General features: G+C 38.4%; 1 protein-coding gene across 1 annotated transcript; it reads right to left on the bottom strand.

Annotated features, from left to right (window-relative positions):
* Positions 1-2: 2 nt before the first annotated feature.
* NCBP3 (nuclear cap binding subunit 3) lies at positions 3-17,798 on the bottom strand. The gene is made up of 13 exons (XM_074923014.1): positions 17,598-17,798; positions 15,799-15,864; positions 14,040-14,145; positions 12,962-13,087; positions 10,683-10,811; positions 8,416-8,489; positions 7,454-7,562; positions 6,597-6,696; positions 6,189-6,295; positions 4,773-5,058; positions 3,845-4,002; positions 2,476-2,640; positions 3-1,966 (listed from the first exon to the last, which is right to left on the bottom strand). Exons 1-13 carry the CDS (start codon positions 17,748-17,750, stop codon positions 1,731-1,733), a joined length of 1,815 nt encoding a protein of 604 aa, XP_074779115.1. The 5' UTR covers positions 17,751-17,798; the 3' UTR covers positions 3-1,730.
* Between the last annotated feature and the right edge of the window lie 2,546 nt (positions 17,799-20,344).

The raw sequence follows: 20,344 nt of genomic DNA, 5'->3' as shown, positions 1-20,344 counted from the left end.
AAGACACTGGTTAAATAAATTTTATCAGGATCTTGAGAAATGGGTACAGTATGGGCATGATTCTATTCAAGAGCTTTGAAAGGGATGTTCATGAAAGCACACGTTAAAATGAATTATTACAGGGATCAGACATTGCAGTCATTTACTCTCAACAGTACTTTTATGAGACATATTTATATATTCAATAATTAAATATAAAATCAAGGATGAGTGTCACAAAACAAGGAAATAATAAGGCTTGAAGCCCAGTCAGTCCCCAGATTACCCTTCTAGTCACTGTACCTTTCATTTTTACCTTTAATTTTACATGCTGCTATTCTTACACATAATAAAGCAGTAAGAAAAGTTAATATCAGATTCCTTGCTTTTGTGAAGTCTCAAACCTACTTCAACTCAGTACAAAAGTAGGGGAAAAAAAGATAAAACATTTGTTGAAAAGCAGAAAGGGGAAGAGATATTCATAGACATTTCGGACTGACAACCTAGGAAATAGGGACAATGCAAATAAATTTTCAGACTATCAAAATGTAGCAGACAATGTTTTTTCTACCTGTTCTGTTTACCAGAATATGATGTGCTAGCATTATTCCTTATTTAGAATTATTGGCAATCAAAATAAATGCCACAGGCAACAAGAAAAAACTGCAGTTGCACACTGATCAAACCTTTGTCCTACCTAGAGAGGGTCTGCGGGTAAAAAAGCTGAATGTAACAAGTCAACCATGTGCACATCCACATGTAATACACAATAAGAACATTCAAAAATATTGACATGAGACAGCGATCCTATAGTTTTCCTTTTCTCTTTCAGTTATATATATATATATATAGTTAAACAGCACATAGGGAAACACCACTATAGCTTTCACCGTGGCCAACAAGAGAATTCTCACAAATATAAAAGTGTATGTTTTAAAATTTTTAGATTTCTTCAAAACATGATACAGTAAAATGAAAGAAATAGAATTTCTCATCAGGTAATAACAACAAAAACAATTAAACCGTTGGGAATTTACACAATTTTCAAATAGCCAACTTTGCAGTCTTGCACATCTCAATCCCTACTACAGCAGAATGTAGTATCACCAAAATAAATGAGCAGAATTCCTTGAGAGCAGTGATGCTGCTTGGATACTCTGAAATTTCACTGTACTAACACATTTAACTTAGATTTACATTCAGTATTTTGGAGGAAGGGAACGTGTCAGTCCCTTCATGCTTTATCCTTGCTGGCTGCCTACCCAGGAAGCATTATTGTTATTACTTCAAGAGGAAAGGAAAAGTGCTGGTAAGAGCCAGAAGGGCAAGGCAATGATGTCGATTTTGAAATGCCCTGTTCTTTGGATGAACTGTGTAAAATATTTTGTTAAAAGGCTCCATGTTAAAAATACTAAGAACAAAAAGTTTGTCTTAAAAATACAGAGCATTTCTGCCTCTTCTTATAAGTTCAAAGCTTGGGGAAAAGTGTTTTGCTAGAATTAACTACAGGTTTGCTGTAATAAACATATATGACAATGCCCTATGTAACACAGGGTCAACCACAGACTCCAGACAAACGTGATTGCTTTAGGTTTCAAGTGGTATACGTGTCTCTGTTTTTGTATAAAAGGAACAGAGACACTTCTGGAACCTTCACTGCAGAGTCTTTGCCAGTGTTCAGCTTTTGGGCAAAGGAAATCTTGCCACACTGCAGTCACAATCTTGAGGTGAAGATCAGAATGTAAAAACAATCATGATTCAGTATCTGATCCAGAACTGCTTTCTCGGCTGATTTCAATTTGTAGAGATGGTAAATTATCCAATCGACTCTTTTTTTGCCGAGACTGTTCTTTTTCCTTAATGAGAGCACCCCAAACCCGCTGGAGCTCTGAATCATCTTCCTCTGGAGATGCCACAGAGTTTTCAGGTTTATCTGAAGTCTTTTCTTGTGTCTTCGGAGCGGACCCTAATCTGGTCCATAAATTACCTAATCAGATGGAAAACAAACATTTTTTAAAAAAAGACAGGACTAAGAGGAATTCTGAGGAACCTAGTCACAAATGCACCGCATCTCTCTGAACTCCTCATACTCCTCCCACCTTGTTTGGCACGGAACTTACTACACTTTGAAGCAGTAGCCGAAATTAAAATAAGGGAGGCTCGGTGCATTCTTGTTCACTGTTTCCTATTTGCAGAAAATGCTACACACGGGTCTGAAGTGCCACTGCATTCATTACACTTGTTTTAGTGCCTTGTTTTGATGACAGCTTTAAAGTAGTTCTCTACTTTTAAGCATATCTGTACAAAAATACTGCTCATAAAAATACTCAGCTCAACCTACCTACATGTATTTAGGTTTCAAAGCTCTGAACAGACATTTGCTAACTCACCTTTAACTTCACTCAGTTGAACATCCTTCAAGATTTTCTGCTGAAATTTCTGTCATACTCTAAAAGTCAAGGAATTGCAGTATTATGTTTTCTCTATAAAACTAACCTGATTTCTTCTCTCTGGAATCAGAGTAGAGACCTTTTACATCTTGTTTGGGGATTCCTAACCGGCTGTGTACATCTGATATCGGTTCTCGACGAGGAGCAGAGGTACTACTTGGAGGTTTGATTTCTGGAGAATGTGGTCTTTTTCCCAGTCTTTGCCGCACATCTAGAGATATTTTCAGTGATTAAAATTACAAAAATCATGTTGCATTTAATCTAATTCTGCCAGCTAGTTTTACACTTGTTCACAATTCATACAACTTGAAACTAGACAGATTTTCTGGTTTTATCTTTTCTGTAGTTTTTTCATTTAAGTCTTTCATACTCTGATTTCAGTGCTGGCAACATCTGAAATACAATTTATCTAGATTTCATTTATCTTTTTTTTGGCAATAAATTTGACATTTAATATTTTCAGGTTGTGCTCTGTCCAGAAGATTGAAAAAGTAAGTTATTCCATGGCTTGCTGCACTTCTGTTTTAGCAGTACAGGGTGTATGTATCCAGTATGAGGTATGATTATATGAAAATTGCTGTGCCTTCAACAAACCTTTTCACATTATAGATACCTTGCTTTAGAATTCTAATACTGCTTGGTATTTTGCAGAATAAAACGAAAACCAGAATACAAGAATGTATTGATACTTAACCCATGATGAGAGTCTTACATTCTGAAGTTTGTCTGGTTTAAGTAGAATTTCCTAGTCTTAAAGAAGGTTCAAAGCAAAACATAAAGGCAAAGGAAGTTAGAGGATTTATGTGCCAAGTTGTCAGAGCCCCAAAATGTGCAGGAGGGGTAAAATATACTGACCTAACTTCTACATTACACTGATACAAAAGAATATCTTTCAGTTATCAGTTAGATAATCCTCTGGATACTATGTATATGTCACAAATAGCTGAAATGACATGTACTCAAGTCAAAAAAGCAACAGTTAATTAAGCCTAAAAATAAACCCTGCCAATTGAAAAATTGTCCATATTCATGTAATACATGTTGTTTCATATAAGTAGCTAGCATTTCACATTTAATTTTGCACATGAGCTCCCCAACATGCTATGTTTCTCAGAGTGGTACAGAATCTCTGCCTCAAGGACTGAGCAAATCAAAAAGGACAAAGTGGGGGAAATAGAAACAGGCAAGTAAACAGGATAAAAATACACATCACTTTTACTCAGATGTACTTCATCTTTCCCCAAAGCAATCCCCAACTCAGTCTTTTAGTGAGAAAAAATTAACTGTATGGATGCAGAAACTGCTGCTGAACAGAATTCCCTCAGGTTAGTTGCAGTGAAGCACAGACGTGAAATGAATATATCCATTTTAATAAGCCAGTTGCAATTCTGCACAATATAACAGTTTAAAATTACCTGATTTTACAGTGCTGTTTGGCTGACGTGGCCCAGTATTATTCTGACGTTTTTCTTCTAACAGTAGTCTTACATCTGCAACTTTCTCTGAGGATCCTTTATTGCCAATCCGATTTTTGATGTTGCTGGTTGCTATGCTATCTGCTCGCATGGAATTCCTGAAAGAAAATAGATTTAATGTCCCTTAAATTAAATTAAATCTAGCATAGTTCTTAAGCATTCTTGTATGTAAAATCACATCACAGAAAACAGTAATATCAGGATTTCTCGGAAACAAAGGTAAAAACATTACTTAGAAGAGTACGTGTTCCAGTCAGAATCCTAAGTTTAGCAATAATCACATGAATACCTCAGTATCCAAGACAGGTATAAAGTTTGTCTCCTTAATGCTGTGCCTCTGGGTCAAAATTCAGAGCAGATAAGCAACCTCAAAATCGTTAAAAGACTTGACATTATAATGAAGTATAATCATACTACTGAAACGATGCATGTTGAAATTATTTTAACAATCTACAATGTATGCAATTTTGGTTAATATGCCCATAATGAATGTAATTTCCTTTTTGTCATCAGCACTTAAGGGTTATTCTTCTTTCTGAGAAAAGAGGAAGAGGTAAAGGGAGGAGTTATTTCTCCGAGGCCTAGCTACGAAATGCAAGAAATTAACTGTGCTTGCACACATTTCTGTCGATTCCACTTTGAGCTTCATTATTACAGAAATCTGCAACGGAAAGTGTATTTTTAAAATGTCCATTGTAATTAAAAGCCTGTATCAGTGTTTTCTGTATTTCTTTTTAAAATATCGACTCCAAAATTATGTTAAGAATTAAAAAAGTAGCTTCAACAGTTTGTCTTTAAGCGTTGATAGCTGTCACTAAAATTTAGAATGCCTTTTCACTGATACTTTTAAAGAATAAGAAGCTTTTACCTAATGTTTTTCAGTTGTGATTCCACCTCATCTGCATACATTGTCATTTTCATGCTCTTTTTGGGAGAGGGTGTTGATATCATTTTCAGTTCAAGATCATAGTCCATTTCATCAGAATCAGATGCACTAGCACTCGATCGTCTTGCTGCACTGCGGTCTCGGGACTGTTTGAAAGCTTGTAGTTCATCACGGTACTCTACCACAACTCTGTCATCTTCATCCATATCCTGATCTTCTTCTTCCTCCTCTTCCTCCTCAATAGGCTCCTCAGGAACATTTACTAAGCCTGTAGCAAAACAAACTGATTCTGATAAACTGAAGTTTATCATTCATATAAGGTACCTTAAAACCAAAGAAAAAAAAAAAAAAAAAAAAAATCACTGTAATTAATGATCCACTACAAATGAGTCTTTGTAGTTCTCTACGGCTAAAGAGAGAGGGAATATTTTTCAAAATATTCCAGATGGAATCTGTATTACAGAAGAGCTTAAGTGGAAGAAAATTGCCACAGGAGAAAAAAAAGTCCATGCTGTTCACTACTGCAGAAGCCTGCTCAAGCATAAAGCTGGACTGTATATATAAAGTACAACTGCCTCTTGCAGTAGGTGCAGTTTGCATTTCCTCAACTAAGCATAACAGTTCCTATGATCTTGTGGGGCTTAAGGTAACAGCTGCTGGCTCTGCAATAATCCTTTCAAGTCCTGTAAGCAGTAATGCCAAAAAGAACACACATATCATTAGTATACATTTATCACATACACTGATTTAAATACAAATCAGCAACTTAAATCTAGTCATCAGCAGTGTGCAACCAGCTTTTCAGCAAGCAGTACCTTATCAACATGCAAAAATCTTCCAGGAGATTTGATACATCCATGGCTGTATTTTTAACAGGCCATTCATATGAAACTTTGACGCTGTATTTGTGTCACGTCAAAGCTTTTTACACCAATTATTTTTCTAATGCACATCCCCTCCCTCAGGGAATAGATGAAGATACTCAAGCGTAATTAATAGAATTTTTTAATTTTTACTGTGCTACATCTAGAGCTTGCCTTTTCACAGAGCAGAACTGACATAGCAAGTACAACAAATTGCCAAGAAGTTTAAAGATGTTATCTCTTCCTTTTGCCCTTGATGCTAGAGCCCCCATGTCCTAAATTTGTGAAAGAAAAACATCACCTCAAAAGTAGTAGCTATTTTGGTAAGGCAATGAGCAGCATGAAGTTTCTGCCTCAATTGTTCCTTGCAAACTCTGAAAATGTGATGCAGTTACAGATTTTTTTAAAAGTACACTTCACTTTCACGCTCCACAGGGCATTACACGAGGCATTGTTTAAGGTCCTTTCCAGCCCTCCATGCCCCAGCTGTGATCTTACAGAGTCCATCAACTGATGCCAAATCAGCATCAATTACCTGAATGACGATGTTTATAAGGAGGAGTCAAGCCAACATCATCCCCAATAAGTGTCCTTTTCTTTATCACATCCCGATGGATTCGACGTGAATGGTATCTTCGTTTCCTGAAATGCCACAAAAAGAAAAGGCTTCATGAATGACCCATATTCAGTCCTGGATTAAGCATATGCAATTATCACTCACTTTAATAGCAGACATGTCGGAGATCTGTTCTGAATATAAACATTCTTTATTTTCATGGGAAAATACTCCCCTTACAAATCCAGAGTAACATTGCAAAAACATAATTTACACATAAGAAACATCTACATAACATGAATAGAAAGAAAATCCACAAATTAAGGCAGGTTTAGACCATCCTGTCCAATTACCTGCAATGCTCCCATTTCTCTATCCAATACTCACCATGAATTGCTAAGAATCCCCTTCATGCCTCCATAATTCGGGTTGCCATATTTCATGTAATACTGGCTTCGCCTTGCAGCTCCCAGCTCCTTTTTGTCATCTGAAAAAACATGAATTAAAGGAATATTTCCCTCTTATAATATATCTTACAACACTAGTGTAAAAATAAATAACCATCCAGTCAAAGACACAGAGAATGAAAGTAAGACTGAATGTCTTACAGATCAGCATTGCTTCAATCTCCTTCATGAAGGATCCAGTTTTGCTGACACCTCTGAAATTTCTCCCACTACCAGAGCTTTATTTTTGTCTAGAAACTTAATTCTAGGGAGACTGAGTTTCTACATATCACCTTAACAGAGCACTACAACCCACTGTAACTGCTGGAGTTATACTTACCTTATTCATGACCTTTCTTTTCTTTATAGATGTGTCATCTCCCACATGGCCAGAAATTATATGGAATTTCATTTTACTCATAAACACCATTTAATATCTCAACTGTGTTTAGCAATTATTTCCACCAATACCTCATCAGCATCTTAAGTGATTTTCTTATCTATAAAATGTGAAATTTACCTCTGTGGAGAAAGGCATCATAAAACCTATTCTAGGGTACTGAAAAGAATGCTCTGAGACCAAGGTAAAATTTTTAAAGTACAATAATTTTCATACAACTTGAACTGGATTTAATTCACACGTTAAATGTGGATTTATTGCAAAATCCTAATACCTAACTGATTACTAAAAAACTAACATTTCTGCAAATAAAAATTAGGTACTTCCAAGTCATTAATTAGTCAACAAATAAAACTACAGGTGATTAATTCATTATGCTTGTTAAGCTGTTCATTTACCTTTAGTAGCAAATCTCATGAATAGCTTGTTTCCTTTAGCCAGTTTATTGGCAGGGCGAAGATCATTACGCAGGAGAGAATCCTCTTCTACCTGGGAGAGGGCATCCAGCTTTGGGGGGAAAAAAAAAGTATTTTGGACTCAAAAATAAAACTACATAAAATCAAATAAAATAAAATGAAAATGGATTTCTAACACAGAATCCTAACTGATTATTAAGAAAGTTTCTTTCCAAATGATGTTCAAATAAACTCTTCTTAACAAACCAATGTGAATTTTGAAGTAATTTGCCCCAATGATTTTAAATATTTCCTTCCCTTCCTTCATAACATTATATCAGATTATTAAATCCAATAATTTTCAAATCACACTATACTACTGACATGCAGAAAATAAATAGCACAGCTAGGACACTGAAGAACAACTATTCAATTTTACTTGTTTCATATCTAAACGGTTTTACTAACAGGTTCTCATGCCCAATTCAGACTTCCATGATGTATGAGGTTCACTCAGCCATTCCTAAAGAAAATACTAATCACACCTATTATATATTCAGTCAGTGAAGATTAAATTACTTAACAAAACATCAATGCATATGCTGATTCCCACACATATCTACGGACAGCCTAAATCCTATTTGTCTCTTTAAGCACTGCCTTCACTGCTGAAAGGCCGTTGTCTTCCATTATTGTTCTTTCATTGCCTCCTCTCAGCAGAAAAGAGCAGCCAGTCTAGCTCTTACATGCTCGATGCCCTAGCACTCCTCAAAATCTACTCTCACAAAACACTCTGACACGGCTATTCTCACCAACATGGAATCTACACTTGCTGCCATATCCCCATTTAATTTATTTTGATAATTAACTGTGAATTGCAAATATAGATCGTTAAAACTATAATGTTATGAAGACTTCACACCAGTCAGAGCAAAATTTCCCTAATACTTTCTTTCTGTACTGACCTCAACGTCACTTGGATTGTCATCCTCAACCTCACCTTCTTCCGTCTCATCATCAGAACTTTCCTCCTGTTTTTCTAAGAAGGAAAATAATTGGGGAAAACAAAAATAACCTGTATTTTAGTGTGACAGTCATATTTGATTATTAGTATGTACATTCTCAGCAATCAAACTGAAGGTGTTATCCTTTCTTCTGTGCAGCCTAGAGAATAATCAAAACGGTAAACGTCTACAGAAATTTGAAGCACACATGAGCACAGAATAACATTAACTAGACAGCCTCTGTGCAGATAATTGCCTGCAGCAGCACACAGATTAATTCTTTGAAAGCAAATGAACTTGCACTGCATTTCAGGGTATGACAGAGATCAGCAAGGCCAAGACTGTAAAGGCATATAAAAGCCCATTTCCTTCAGCCTCCCTTTAAAATGCTGCAAGTACCTACAAGTACCCAATACAAACAATGTAAATCGGGTTCAAAAAAAAGCTTAGAAGTTTCTGACACAGGAGACAAAACCCCAAACACTTCAGTGACTTAATTCTGAAGTGAAATAACTAACAGGAGAGTGCACACTTCCAGAACTACTAAAATTGTGAGATGCTTGTATAGATTTTTCAGGGTTCTTTTTAACTCAAAAAATTCCTATTCGATTTTTTTTTTCCCCAAACAGTCCTCAAAAAAAAAAAATTAAGTGAATATGGGCAACTATCAATATATACCAATATCATTTGCAAAGATCTCAAAGTACTTCACAGACATAGGACTAAAAAACCTTTTATATTTCAAAGTTCCTTATCTTAATCTCATCCAACAATAGACTTGAAAACTTACAATAGAGAGCAGCAGCTTCAAAAGATCCTGACAATATACCCAAATTCAAAGAAAAGAATAAAGAACAATTAACCAAACTGAAACCAAAGAGAGGATCGAGGTAAACAAAGCAGCCAAAATCAAACCTGATTAAGTTTTATTAGGGACAGCATTCACGCACTTTCCCCCCCGCCAAATGATAAGCTTCTCTCAGTGAAGACTAGTCTCTCGCTTCCCTAAATGCCTAAATATCCCTCAAATTCCTATCTAAAAAAGGAATGCAACTAAGACAGATTACTCCAGTGTCTCTGTATGCATCTCACACCTTAAGATGTAATTGAACAGTTTGTACTTTATCTAATGTCCCACTTTTCCAGATGAACAGGAGTAATTCAGATGACAGGTTTTATTTTGAGACATGGTGTAATGGTGATGCAATATGTAATTTGTAGCCAACATGATTAAATAGATATATTTATGCTCCATTTAAACAAGACAATCACTAATCTCCAAAAACTTCGTAACAAGTCTTACTTGAAGCATTATCAATATTTGCCTCAAAATTAAAGTCACATGGATGGTTGAGGAGCCACTGCATTGTGGAGAAAAGCAACAAAGAAAAGGGGAGGAGTTAGAAGGATCCACAAGTCTGACAAAGCCCTAAACCCCAAACTTTTTGGTAGCACTGCAAATATCTAATAGAGAGATTGACTCTGCATTTTGTTCGTAGTATGTTTAAGCAAAACCTATGGAAGCGTTGATAAATACAACAACTCTCTTTGCTTTGTACCGTGTGGTCACAGCAATTTATCACACCAGCCTAACAGCCAAACAGTCATAAGGTAGCAAAAGCCTGATTTTTAATTTGCACATTCAGGTACCAGATTTATCACATTAAGAGGTACTTTTGCTGCTTGACTCTTTTACAACTGATCTTTCAGTGTGCTTCTTTCTTCAAAGTATAATAGCGAAATTTAGAGATTATATACAGTGGTGAAGTGATATAATGTCACATCAGTGTGAACGAAATACTTAAAGGATGGCTGTGTATCAAGAAAGGAATCACCTGTGGTATTTCAAAAATAGGACATTTTCTTACACCTGCTTTTTCCACACTTAGAAACCATCCTTTTTACTACCTTTGTACACACATCACACAGACATTATTTCTGTGCAACATGTACCACTATAAATATCACATCTGAATATGACCCTGCATCTAACATGTTCAGTATCGACTGGATTACTGCTTTTGGTCTAGCTCCAACCCACCTTTTAAGAAGCAGGTTCTTCAAAAGGTTTCCAAGATGAAAGCCTTTTTTAAAGTGGCAGAATACATTTACCTGAAACTACATGATAGAAGCTCCTTCAGTAATTTAGATTATGCAGTACCCAAGCACAAGTTTAAAGTTTCATTGATTTAACTAGATGATGTCTATATATGCATATCTCAATCTACCTTTCTTGTTTTTTTCAGTTGTCTTCTCTTCATTGTTTTCTCTGCTTTTTGTTTTCTCCTGATCGGGCAAGGAACTCATATTTATTAGAGCCCGCGTTGCTGTTACTTCATCAAGCCAGACCACATTACCTATGACATATATAAAACATACAAAACCAAAATGAGTTTGTATAATCAATCACATACACTGCCTTACTGAAGAGAAATTACTAACAAAAATTCAGAAACATTCTTAAATAATGACATGACAAAAAAAGCACAATCAGATGTACCTCTTGCAAGGAAAATCATATTCTTCAACCCACTTGGTAAGATGGGGGATGCAGTTTTCATCACCAAAAACCACACACAACAACTGATCAAAATCACTGAAATGCACACCTATGTATATTAGAGACTGCTTCCTGAGCACAGCAGATTAGATACTGGATCAGGGTCAGTGTATTTCATTAATTTGTTAGCACACAAATGCGATTAAGGGGGGCAGGGGGAGAAGAAAGAAACCTTGATTTTTTTTTTTCCCTTTGGCAATTTAACAGAACCTTGGACTTTACTGTGGAATTCTGTTAATCTTTTCCAAAAAGCAGGAAAATAGGGGAAAGTAGGAGAGATTGTTCAAGCACTAAAACTGCTTAGAAACAGGTTTTGAACAAAAGCTTTCTACATGGATGCATTCAGTGCAAATACAGCAACAAATGTCATTTAATTCTACCATTAAGCAGAATGTATTCAGACCTCAAGAAAACTATACAATGTCCTGAACTAAAAGATTCTCTCTTAAATTACTTTGGACAGACAGCATTTACAAGGTGTGTAACACCCAGATACTAACTTCAGTGGTTGGCTAATAACTTTTCATTTATATATGCCCACCTGCTCTTTACACCTCCAAATTTTCAAAGCCTTTATCATTTCACGTTCAGCAGTTTGAAACACAGAACACTGTCTAAATTCACCTTTGCACTAAGACACCTTGAGATGTAATTCATTTGGGAATGTTAAAATTTTTGCCATGCTGTGATGCAAATCTATGTTGAAAAGACAATGCTTTTTCTTAATATTTTCAGCCAGTGTAGCTGGCATGCCACTCAGCATGAAAAGAAATCACTAAAAAAGGTGTGTTTTAATGGGTAAAGTATTGTTATGACTCTGAAGCCTGCATTTTTGCACTGCAAGTTCACTCTGGTTCCATGCTAAATTTACTCATGGAACATTTAAGAAAAAGGATGAGACAGAAAAAGGACAATCAGACAACCTTAGAAATGCAGCCTCAGATACAGAGTTAAACTCTGCACGTAGCTAGCTTATGCATCACCACAGGTTCATCTAGCAGATCTTCCCTGCAATCGTCCACTCGGGGCTCACTGCATGTCAAATTTTCTGTCACTTTGTGGCAGTATATCAAACTGTCATACACAGTGACTTCAAGGTTACCAATATTCTGTAGTATGCCATATCTTTTTTCTTGCACTGGAACATAATTCCTTCAGGGTCATTGCAGGGAATGATGTTACTAATTCTCAGGTCTTAGCCATACTTGTCAATAAAACAGTTTCCAGCAATTTCAGTACAAATGGAAAACCTGCACTGGTTCCTACTTCTTTTTATGTTATTTCAATTACAGGGTTTCTAGTCACACGACCTCAGAGCCTTCCAGTTCCATGACCCAGCACGCAACTGTAGCAAACAGCTCTTGTACGATCTTTAACATCACTGAAGAAAGCATGACTGTCAACAACCGTACATGTTTCTGGCAATCTCACAGCGTGTTTATTTCCCAAAACAGCCCTTGCAACATTAATTTACATTCCTTTTCCGATCTATGTAAATCACATTCAGCTGCTACCTTCTTCCACCCACTAATTTCTCCTTGAGAATGCACTGAACAAATACGCCAACAAGTCTGCTCCTTCGTAACACAAAACCAACCTGCCTAACTGCACACAGCTCAATAATCTTCTTCCAGAATGTCACCTTTTGCAACACTTACAATCAGGTATAGTATTTATGTCAAGATGTAAGCAGCACAAAATTTTAGACTTTTTTCGTTTCCACAAGTTCTTCTATGCTATCTCTTTCCAATAACACTCAACCAGATAGTGGGTTTGATTTTTAACATATGATATTTCTTCCTTCTAAATCTCTTTTGACTAAAGCATATGACAGGGAAAGTGAGAAAAAAGATCAGTGACTCTGAAAGCCATTAAGATATTCTGAGTATAGCTAGGACCAATATTAAAAAAGAGAGTAGAATTAGACAAAAGACTTCATTTACTTACATGATGTATCATCCAACCACTCAATATGAGCAGGAGGATACTCTTTGAAATAGGCAAAGATGTCCTGTGTACTCATCTCATCCACTCCACAAATGTAAATTGTGTCCAGTCTCACTTTAGGAATTGCTGTGAAGAGGCAGAGATATAAAACTGATACTTATTCCTATAGACCAAGCTTTTGTATTAGTACCATATGAGTTTACAAATCAAACATTTTAAATAAGCTAAAGGGAAGCTAATTAAAGCAATGTATGATGCACACCATTCTAAGACACCATAACTTGGATTATTATTCCACAGTGAAAAACTTTAATAAATTGAGAATTAAAAAGAGGTAACATTACAACCACTGGTAGATGCAATCAAACTGCCTTTAAAAATGTCTTTCTTTTTGAATACTGTCAAAGTACTACCATTAAGCACTAAAGAGTCAGAACACTAATGAGGCCTGTGACCAGGACACGTGTACAAAGCACTTCCACTTGTACCATCTGATGGAGAGCTGTTAAAGGCCGTGGCTCAGTGGGTCCAAGCTGCCAGTTGGAAAAAAAGCCTTGAGAACTAACTGGATGCCAAAAGCACACGCAGTTGATCTGCTTATATTCCAACATGCACAGCTTGCCATCAAAGAGCACATGCGCAATCAGTCCAGCCTCACTGTGCATACAGCACAGAATGGGATCTCACTGGGCATGGGCCACAGTCCTCCACTCGAACACAGTGCTCAAGGTCTGGTCCTTTCGAAGGATTTAAACATTCTTAAAGCAGCACTGATCCAGAAAATGATCCTGGACATGCAGCACTAGGTGCCATTGCCAAACAGTAAATAAGGTACGCAAAAGATGTCATCTTTTTTCTGGGGTTGTAACGCAAAAGCAAAGTGGTAACTGTCAAGCAGTTTAAAAAGTTAAAATAATTAAAATAAAAAGATGAAAAAAACCCACAAACTGATTTCTTTTGGCAACGACCTAGGAAAACCTCTGGGGATACAGGAAATATTACAGGATAAATCAAGTAAAGGAACTGTGAGGAAGTAAACAGCAGGATCTTTTTTCCTGACTGCTGGATAAACTCATACCTTTCTTCATCATGTCCCGATCCAGCGCCACATTCCTCTGGGCAAGATTCACTTCAGCTCGAAAATGAAAGCGCTTGGCTCTTTGTTCCTTTTTCTCAATTGCTTCCTGCAAAGTGCAAAACAATGCAGTGAAAACAGGAATCACAGCAGCATTCCCAACAAGTTGCACCAAAAGGCCACATATTTAAATTAAAAATCTACCAGACGACAACAATCTATATTAATAATTCTATTAATTCTGAAGAGACCACTAAGTTTCAGAATGTAGAAATAATTCACTAAAACATTTCTGTGACACATAATGGTTTTAATGTAGGTTCAGCAACATAACAGGAATCAAGATGCATGGAAAATAAGGGATCTCAGACAATGCTCAGACTCCATGATGGATCAGTAACATCATCTTTTCCTTCCTAACAAATGTACAGAGGTTGTTCTCAAAAAAAAAACAAAACCCAACCCTCTCTTAAAACAAGCATTTCCACCACATGGAAAATTTGTCTTTTAAGATGATAGAGATTTTTCCCTATGTGGTTCTTATATATATACACAAAAGTGTAAACTTGCCTTTCTGAGCATGAATTTAACAGCACTAGCTGGAGTGCTGACTATAAAGATCTTATTTAGACTGGCAATTCATGCTACTTTTAAGTATCTCATGAGCAACAGCTTATGCAGATCTCATGCAATTTTTGAAACTGAGAAGTTTCTTATTCTACAGAATTTATTAGGAAGTATTATAGATTTTTGTACCTTACTAATGGAAGTCAAATTTGGAACACAAACTATAAATAAGCAAAAACTGCCAACAATGATATCCAAATAAACATGGGCTTTTTACTAGTTTTTAAAGATTGCCAAAACATCTTTAGCCACGTTTCTTAAATTTTTTCAGAGTTGTATCTTTAAAGAACATAGCAAAAGATGACAGCTTTCCCCTGACCAGGGGAACTTCAAATTCTTTACCCAAAGACAAAACCCACAAGCTAGATATTGAAGCCAAAAAACTGATTTTCAGTCTTCATCTGGAACCCTTTTGTAGCATTTGATAAGCACAATCTTCTAAACTTCACTAATGCAAAATGGGATTTGTCAGCACACTGTTGTGGTGGGGATTCATACTTGTTAGAACATGTAAAATTGTATCGGTCCTGTGAAGTATAAGACTAAATGCTTTTTCTCCACTACCAAATACTAGATATAGTGGTCAACTGTACAATAAGAAACAACAGCCAATTTGGTGTTAAATATACAGAGATGAGTTGCAGGATTAAAGAAGTTCCACAGAATTATGTAACTAAGTTATTTAAATGCAGCAGCTGTTCATATTCTTCAAACTACGTTTTAAACAATGAAACAGTAAGATGCCCTTGGAAGATACAAGGCAATGAAACTAGATGTTCCTGCCAATCACTTGTTCTTCCTTCTGTCACTCACCTAAGAGGGAAACCCGCAGCTGACCAGTCTGAAAGGGCTTTGTTTTGCAATGCTGAGTGGCACCAAGGCAACAGAAACACTTTCAGGTTTTGGCACACAAATTTTCGTAACTTAAAAATGCTAATTCTCACACTTTACAAGATACTGGGTCCTGATGCAGGCCACAACCAACAAAAGGAGAACTCCCTTGTTGTTGAAAAACAGCAGCTATCTGAATATGAGGCTAAGCTTTTGTGCATGTTGGGAAGAAATAAATTAAACGGTTCCTCCTTTCCAGTAGCAATAATTAGAATATGTTGAAGAACCATAGTACAAAAATTACCTTGGAGGTTACATCTATTCCAGTAATGAAACTCCCAGCTTTGTTTTCGTATCTCCTACTGGTGTCCTGAAACAAAGCGAAATGGTGGTGAAATCTCAGTGAACACTGAAAGCAACATACTTGCTATGCTGAAAAAAAAATCTGGACATTTTTACAAGAAATGCATCCTTACTCCAAGCTACATCCCCTGACAGACAGGTACACAAGCAATAACTCTCACTGATGTCAGTAAAAGCATATGAACTGAATAAAACTTCCTTTACTATAAGGATTCTTTCTTTTGACAAAATTTAGTTTCTGGGTTTGCCACTGCTACGGTTTTTACTTACTCTCTCTCAGCGTATTGAGAATGAAAAAGTCATCAAACACCTTTCCTAACTAATATTTCAAAAATTAGGTTTTGGGAATAACTTCCTTGTAAAACATGAACAGATTTAACAGTTATACACAATTCCTGAAGTGTCAATTTGCAACTTTTAGTCTTAAAGGCAGAACACCATGCCATATCCACATTAAACAAGTAACTTTTACCCCTAGTCCTATCAATATTTCAAACCCAACTTCCAAATACCAGCAAGATAAAGCATTACTGTTTTGATACGACCCTACGGATAAATAGTAAAAATGGAGAATCATGGGGAAAAAAAAATTTACAAGTTTCATTTCCATCAGTCAGGACCGATGAATTCACAAGACTGCACTAAACCACACAGACCCTGGACCAATGACCCAATTCTGTCTCTTCCACAGTTCCCATATGCAAAAAAGGCTCCTCTTCATTCTGGCACCCTCGGGACCATCACCTGGCAAAACTCTGGAGCTGCAAGAAAACATTTTGCTTTCTCTAGGGATAAACACATTGTTTACACTTGTGCTGCAATAATTATTATTTTGGCTGAAGGACTTTTTCTAGAAAGTAGGCCAGTCTCAGTTTAGAAATACCAAAGTACACACAATCTAACTGCTTTTCTTAGTACCAGTGTCAAAGTTTCTCTGAAGCTGCCAAATGGTTAGTTATTAAAAACAAAAGCATAATAAAAATTTTTTTAAGTTAAAGACCCCCACTGTATAAGGTTGACTCATGGAGCACAAGGAAGTACAGCTGGGTGCTGTCTCCTAGGCCATGTATTTGGTAGAAGCTCAAGCATGTTGGTAAATCAGCTAATTAGATATTAGTTTCTGAAGTAATTTCCACACAGGTTTTGAGAGCAGAAGAATGCTTAGGAGGTTAGAAGAACTCTGACCCATTTTTATATATAAACCTAATGCTAATAAAACTTGTACGAGAATATTTAGGAAAAAGAAAAAGGGATAAAAAAATTGGAAGGAAACCCTCAAAACCCATTCATCAGAGCCCATGTTCCCAATGTCTCCAACTCAGTTCTACCACGGTCATCCCCTCTGCTCCCTACTCTGCATGTTCCCTGCACCAAGCACTCCTTTTACATTCTCCTATCCACAGCCTTTCTCTACAGTCCACCACTACACCCCAAATCCTCTTCTCCACCACCCCACCACCTCCTTTATTCTCTTCGCTCCCAAGGCCTTCCTGGACTGTTCCTCTTACAGTTTGACCCAAACTCCCCTCAGGCACCTCTAAGTCCCCTCATGGCTCCACTCCCCGCCACACTCACTTCCCCTCTTGCGCCTCCTACCCCATGTCGCCCCTCTTCCCACGAATGTACCCCAAATGCCTTTACAGATCCCCACAGACCCCCACCCCGCCACCCTCCACCCCTACGTACTCTGCCCCCCCTCAGGACCTGGTCCCTCTTTCGTCCCCCCCGCACGCCCCTCACCGGAATGAGCTCCCGGAGCGAGCGCCTCACGGGGATGGTCTCCAGTTCGCCCTCTTCCACTTCCATAGGCTCAGGCTCCGGGCCGCGAAGCTCAGCCGTTGCGGCCGTTGCCTCCGCCTTCACCGAGATCCGCAGGCCCCGCACGGCCGCCATGGCTCCGCCAGGCCCGCCCTCCGCCCGGCCAGAGGGACGACACTGCCGCGGCACAGAACGCCGCCGCCCAGAAACACCACTGAGACGTCACGGCGACTAGAGCGTCACCGGAAGCTGGAGCCGGCGGGGGGGGGCAACACGCTGGGGCGCACCGCGCGGCCATAGAGACACGGGGAGAGCGCGGCGCTGCCGGTCCTCCAGGGCTACGGAGTGCGAGAGCGCTGCTCCGCCATTTTCCACAGGCTGCCCGGGCCGGCCGCGGTCGCGTCACCAGGGAAAAATACAGAACCGGGTGGAGGTGGGAGGTTGTAAGGCCCAGAGCTTGCTATAGCAGGCTCTCTTCTTACGACGATTTTTATAAAAGTGATTTGAATTCTTAAAATGTTCGTTTCCCTCTTCCATACAGTAGGAAGATCCCTCTGGAATTGTACATCTCTGATAAAATAAAGCTAATTCTCTGGTTAAATTTCTCTGCAGTGAGCCTGTATCCTATTGTTCCTGGACTCAGTTATTCTCTTTGTCAAGAATTGTTTTCCCACCAAGGTGTTCAGGCTGTTTTGAGAGAGAAGCCCCGTCTGCCCCGGGACTAAATACACCATGGGGGGTTTAACTGTCCCACCTCTCACACCACCCTGCTCTAGCCCAGGGCTTGCTCCTGCCTTGCCGTTGTTATTTCCCCATCCGCGGCACAACACCACAACTGACGGGCTCCACAGCCACATTTCATCACCGTGAATTACCGAATGGTAAATACCCCTTCTGTCACACCCAGACAAATTAATTAAGAATTATTAATATATCTCCGGCTGCAGAAGTCTTCCATCCCACTCAGGTTGCTCCATTCCTCAGTTCTGCACATTCTTCAAACCAAAACCTTACAGCCCATGCCCTGCAATATGTCACTTTTCCTCCAAACTGACGGTACATCCCAGCAAAATTCAGTAGCTAATTTTCATTTTATCATGAAGAAATTTTGCAGCTGGCAACATAAATGCTCCTCCCCTTACACATAATCCAGCAGGACTAATAGATCTTCTTGCTACCCATCACACACTCCAGGCTTATTTATTTTTAACAGTCTCTGCGCAGAGCTCTTTACACAATAGCTAATGTCACATGTGTTCACCAAAGTGCTATATTTGGTAGTGACATCACGTAGCCAGCATCTGGCAGGAACCTCTGACACAGGTGACACTTCCAAGGCGGGTGTGAATGGTTATGGCAGAGGCCACGCACACAGAATGTGAACGCAGGAGTAGTAAACAGGACATAGACACCTCCTGCAAAGAGCGGATTCCGAAATAATTGCAAGAGGAAACACATTTCTGTGGCAGAAACACTATTTCTTGAGGCCATGGGGGAAAGAAGCCAAAAGATGCACCTTTTCCTCCTTTAGTTTTAATTTTATAAGTAGGATACAGTATTGATGTATGTGATGTAGACCAGATTTACAAAGCTTAACCCTTCAAAGTAACGGTTAGGGCAGGATTATGTGACAGCAGGTTGCCTTGCACCGCTGTCATTAAAGAGCAGACAAAGACTTTGGTTAACCCAGATGTTTCCTTATTTTGCTTTAACATCCTTGACTGTTGCCTAAGACAGAACATTGCTATACTACAGTGCTCTCTGCCTGGCACGGTTTCAAGACCTGCTCACTGAACTCAGCGAGAAGCTTTCTACTGATTAACTGGAGCTTCAGATCGGTTGCCAAAGTTTTAGAGCTCCTTAGGGAAAAAAAAAAATAAATCTCTAGGCCAATTGGTAAGGACAATAAAATCAGTAGAGGAAAACCAGGCGTGAGAGAGGAAAACCAGATCTGGGTGCCAGTGAGGCTTTTACTGCCAGGTAGAAGAATGGAATATTTTCTCGATATTTTACAACTTCTTTCAGAATCTTGTTATTAACAGCAAATTCTTCAGAATTACAAGCTGATTTATTCTTCTGAGACTGTGTCTAAGAGCTTTGTTTTTCTTTCACATTCATCTCAGGTTGCAATCCCTCTGCCTGTGAAAGACCTGTGTTGGAAGCAGGTTTGGGTAGAAGGGCTCCACCTTTGTGGTAGCCTTTGTGCAGAAAGGATGGGTCAAGAGGAGTAAATTACTAAGGAGTGCAGGGGTTAAAATGTGGGAGGAAAAAGTAATTTGGAAAAGGTTATTAGTCATTATCTGGAGAATTCCTAAGTAAGAAGAGACTGTTACAAATAAAGAAGGCCAGAGAGTGACTAAGAGATCAGTCCAGCATAAAAAGTAGCGAAAGGAGCGTCTTACGGCAGGAAAGCGTTAGTTATTTCCCCATCCCTGACCACCAGAGGGAACTCTTGCAACAAAATTTCCAACTGCTTGTAACAGAGAAAACCAAACCTGATGAGAACCTCCACCACCACAAAAGTCCTGTAGTTTTGTGGTTCATCTGAAAACAGGGGGAGATGGGGGACTGAGAAGGCAGGGTAAAAAAGAGCAGTCTGGGGGCCCTCAGTCAAAAGGAGACTTTTTTTACAGTGGTCTGGCAGGAGTCAGAAAAATGGTGAATTTTGCCATTACAAGAAAGTCCTGCTTTGTTTGTAGTCTGTGAATGACTGAACAGAATGGACTTCT

This window comes from Athene noctua, chromosome 19 (assembly GCF_965140245.1).
Source record: "Athene noctua chromosome 19, bAthNoc1.hap1.1, whole genome shotgun sequence".
NCBI classification, from domain to species: Eukaryota; Metazoa; Chordata; class Aves; order Strigiformes; family Strigidae; genus Athene; species Athene noctua.
The sequence above is the reverse complement of the archived record's forward strand: the minus strand, read 5'-3'. Positions and strand labels throughout refer to the sequence as shown.

Bases quoted from the DNA above. Each gene is read 5' to 3' on its own strand.
- NCBP3 (XM_074923014.1), bottom strand. From the start codon at position 17,750: ATGGCGGCCGTGCGGGGCCTGCGGATCTCGGTGAAGGCGGAGGCAACG. The intron at 14,146-15,798 runs GTAATTTTTGTA...TGCACTTTGCAG, and splicing joins GAATAGATGTAACCTCCAAG to GAAGCAATTGAGAAAAAGGA. The intron at 8,490-10,682 runs GTAGATTGAGAT...TTTCCTTCTTAG, and splicing joins AACTGAAAAAAACAAGAAAG to AAAAACAGGAGGAAAGTTCT.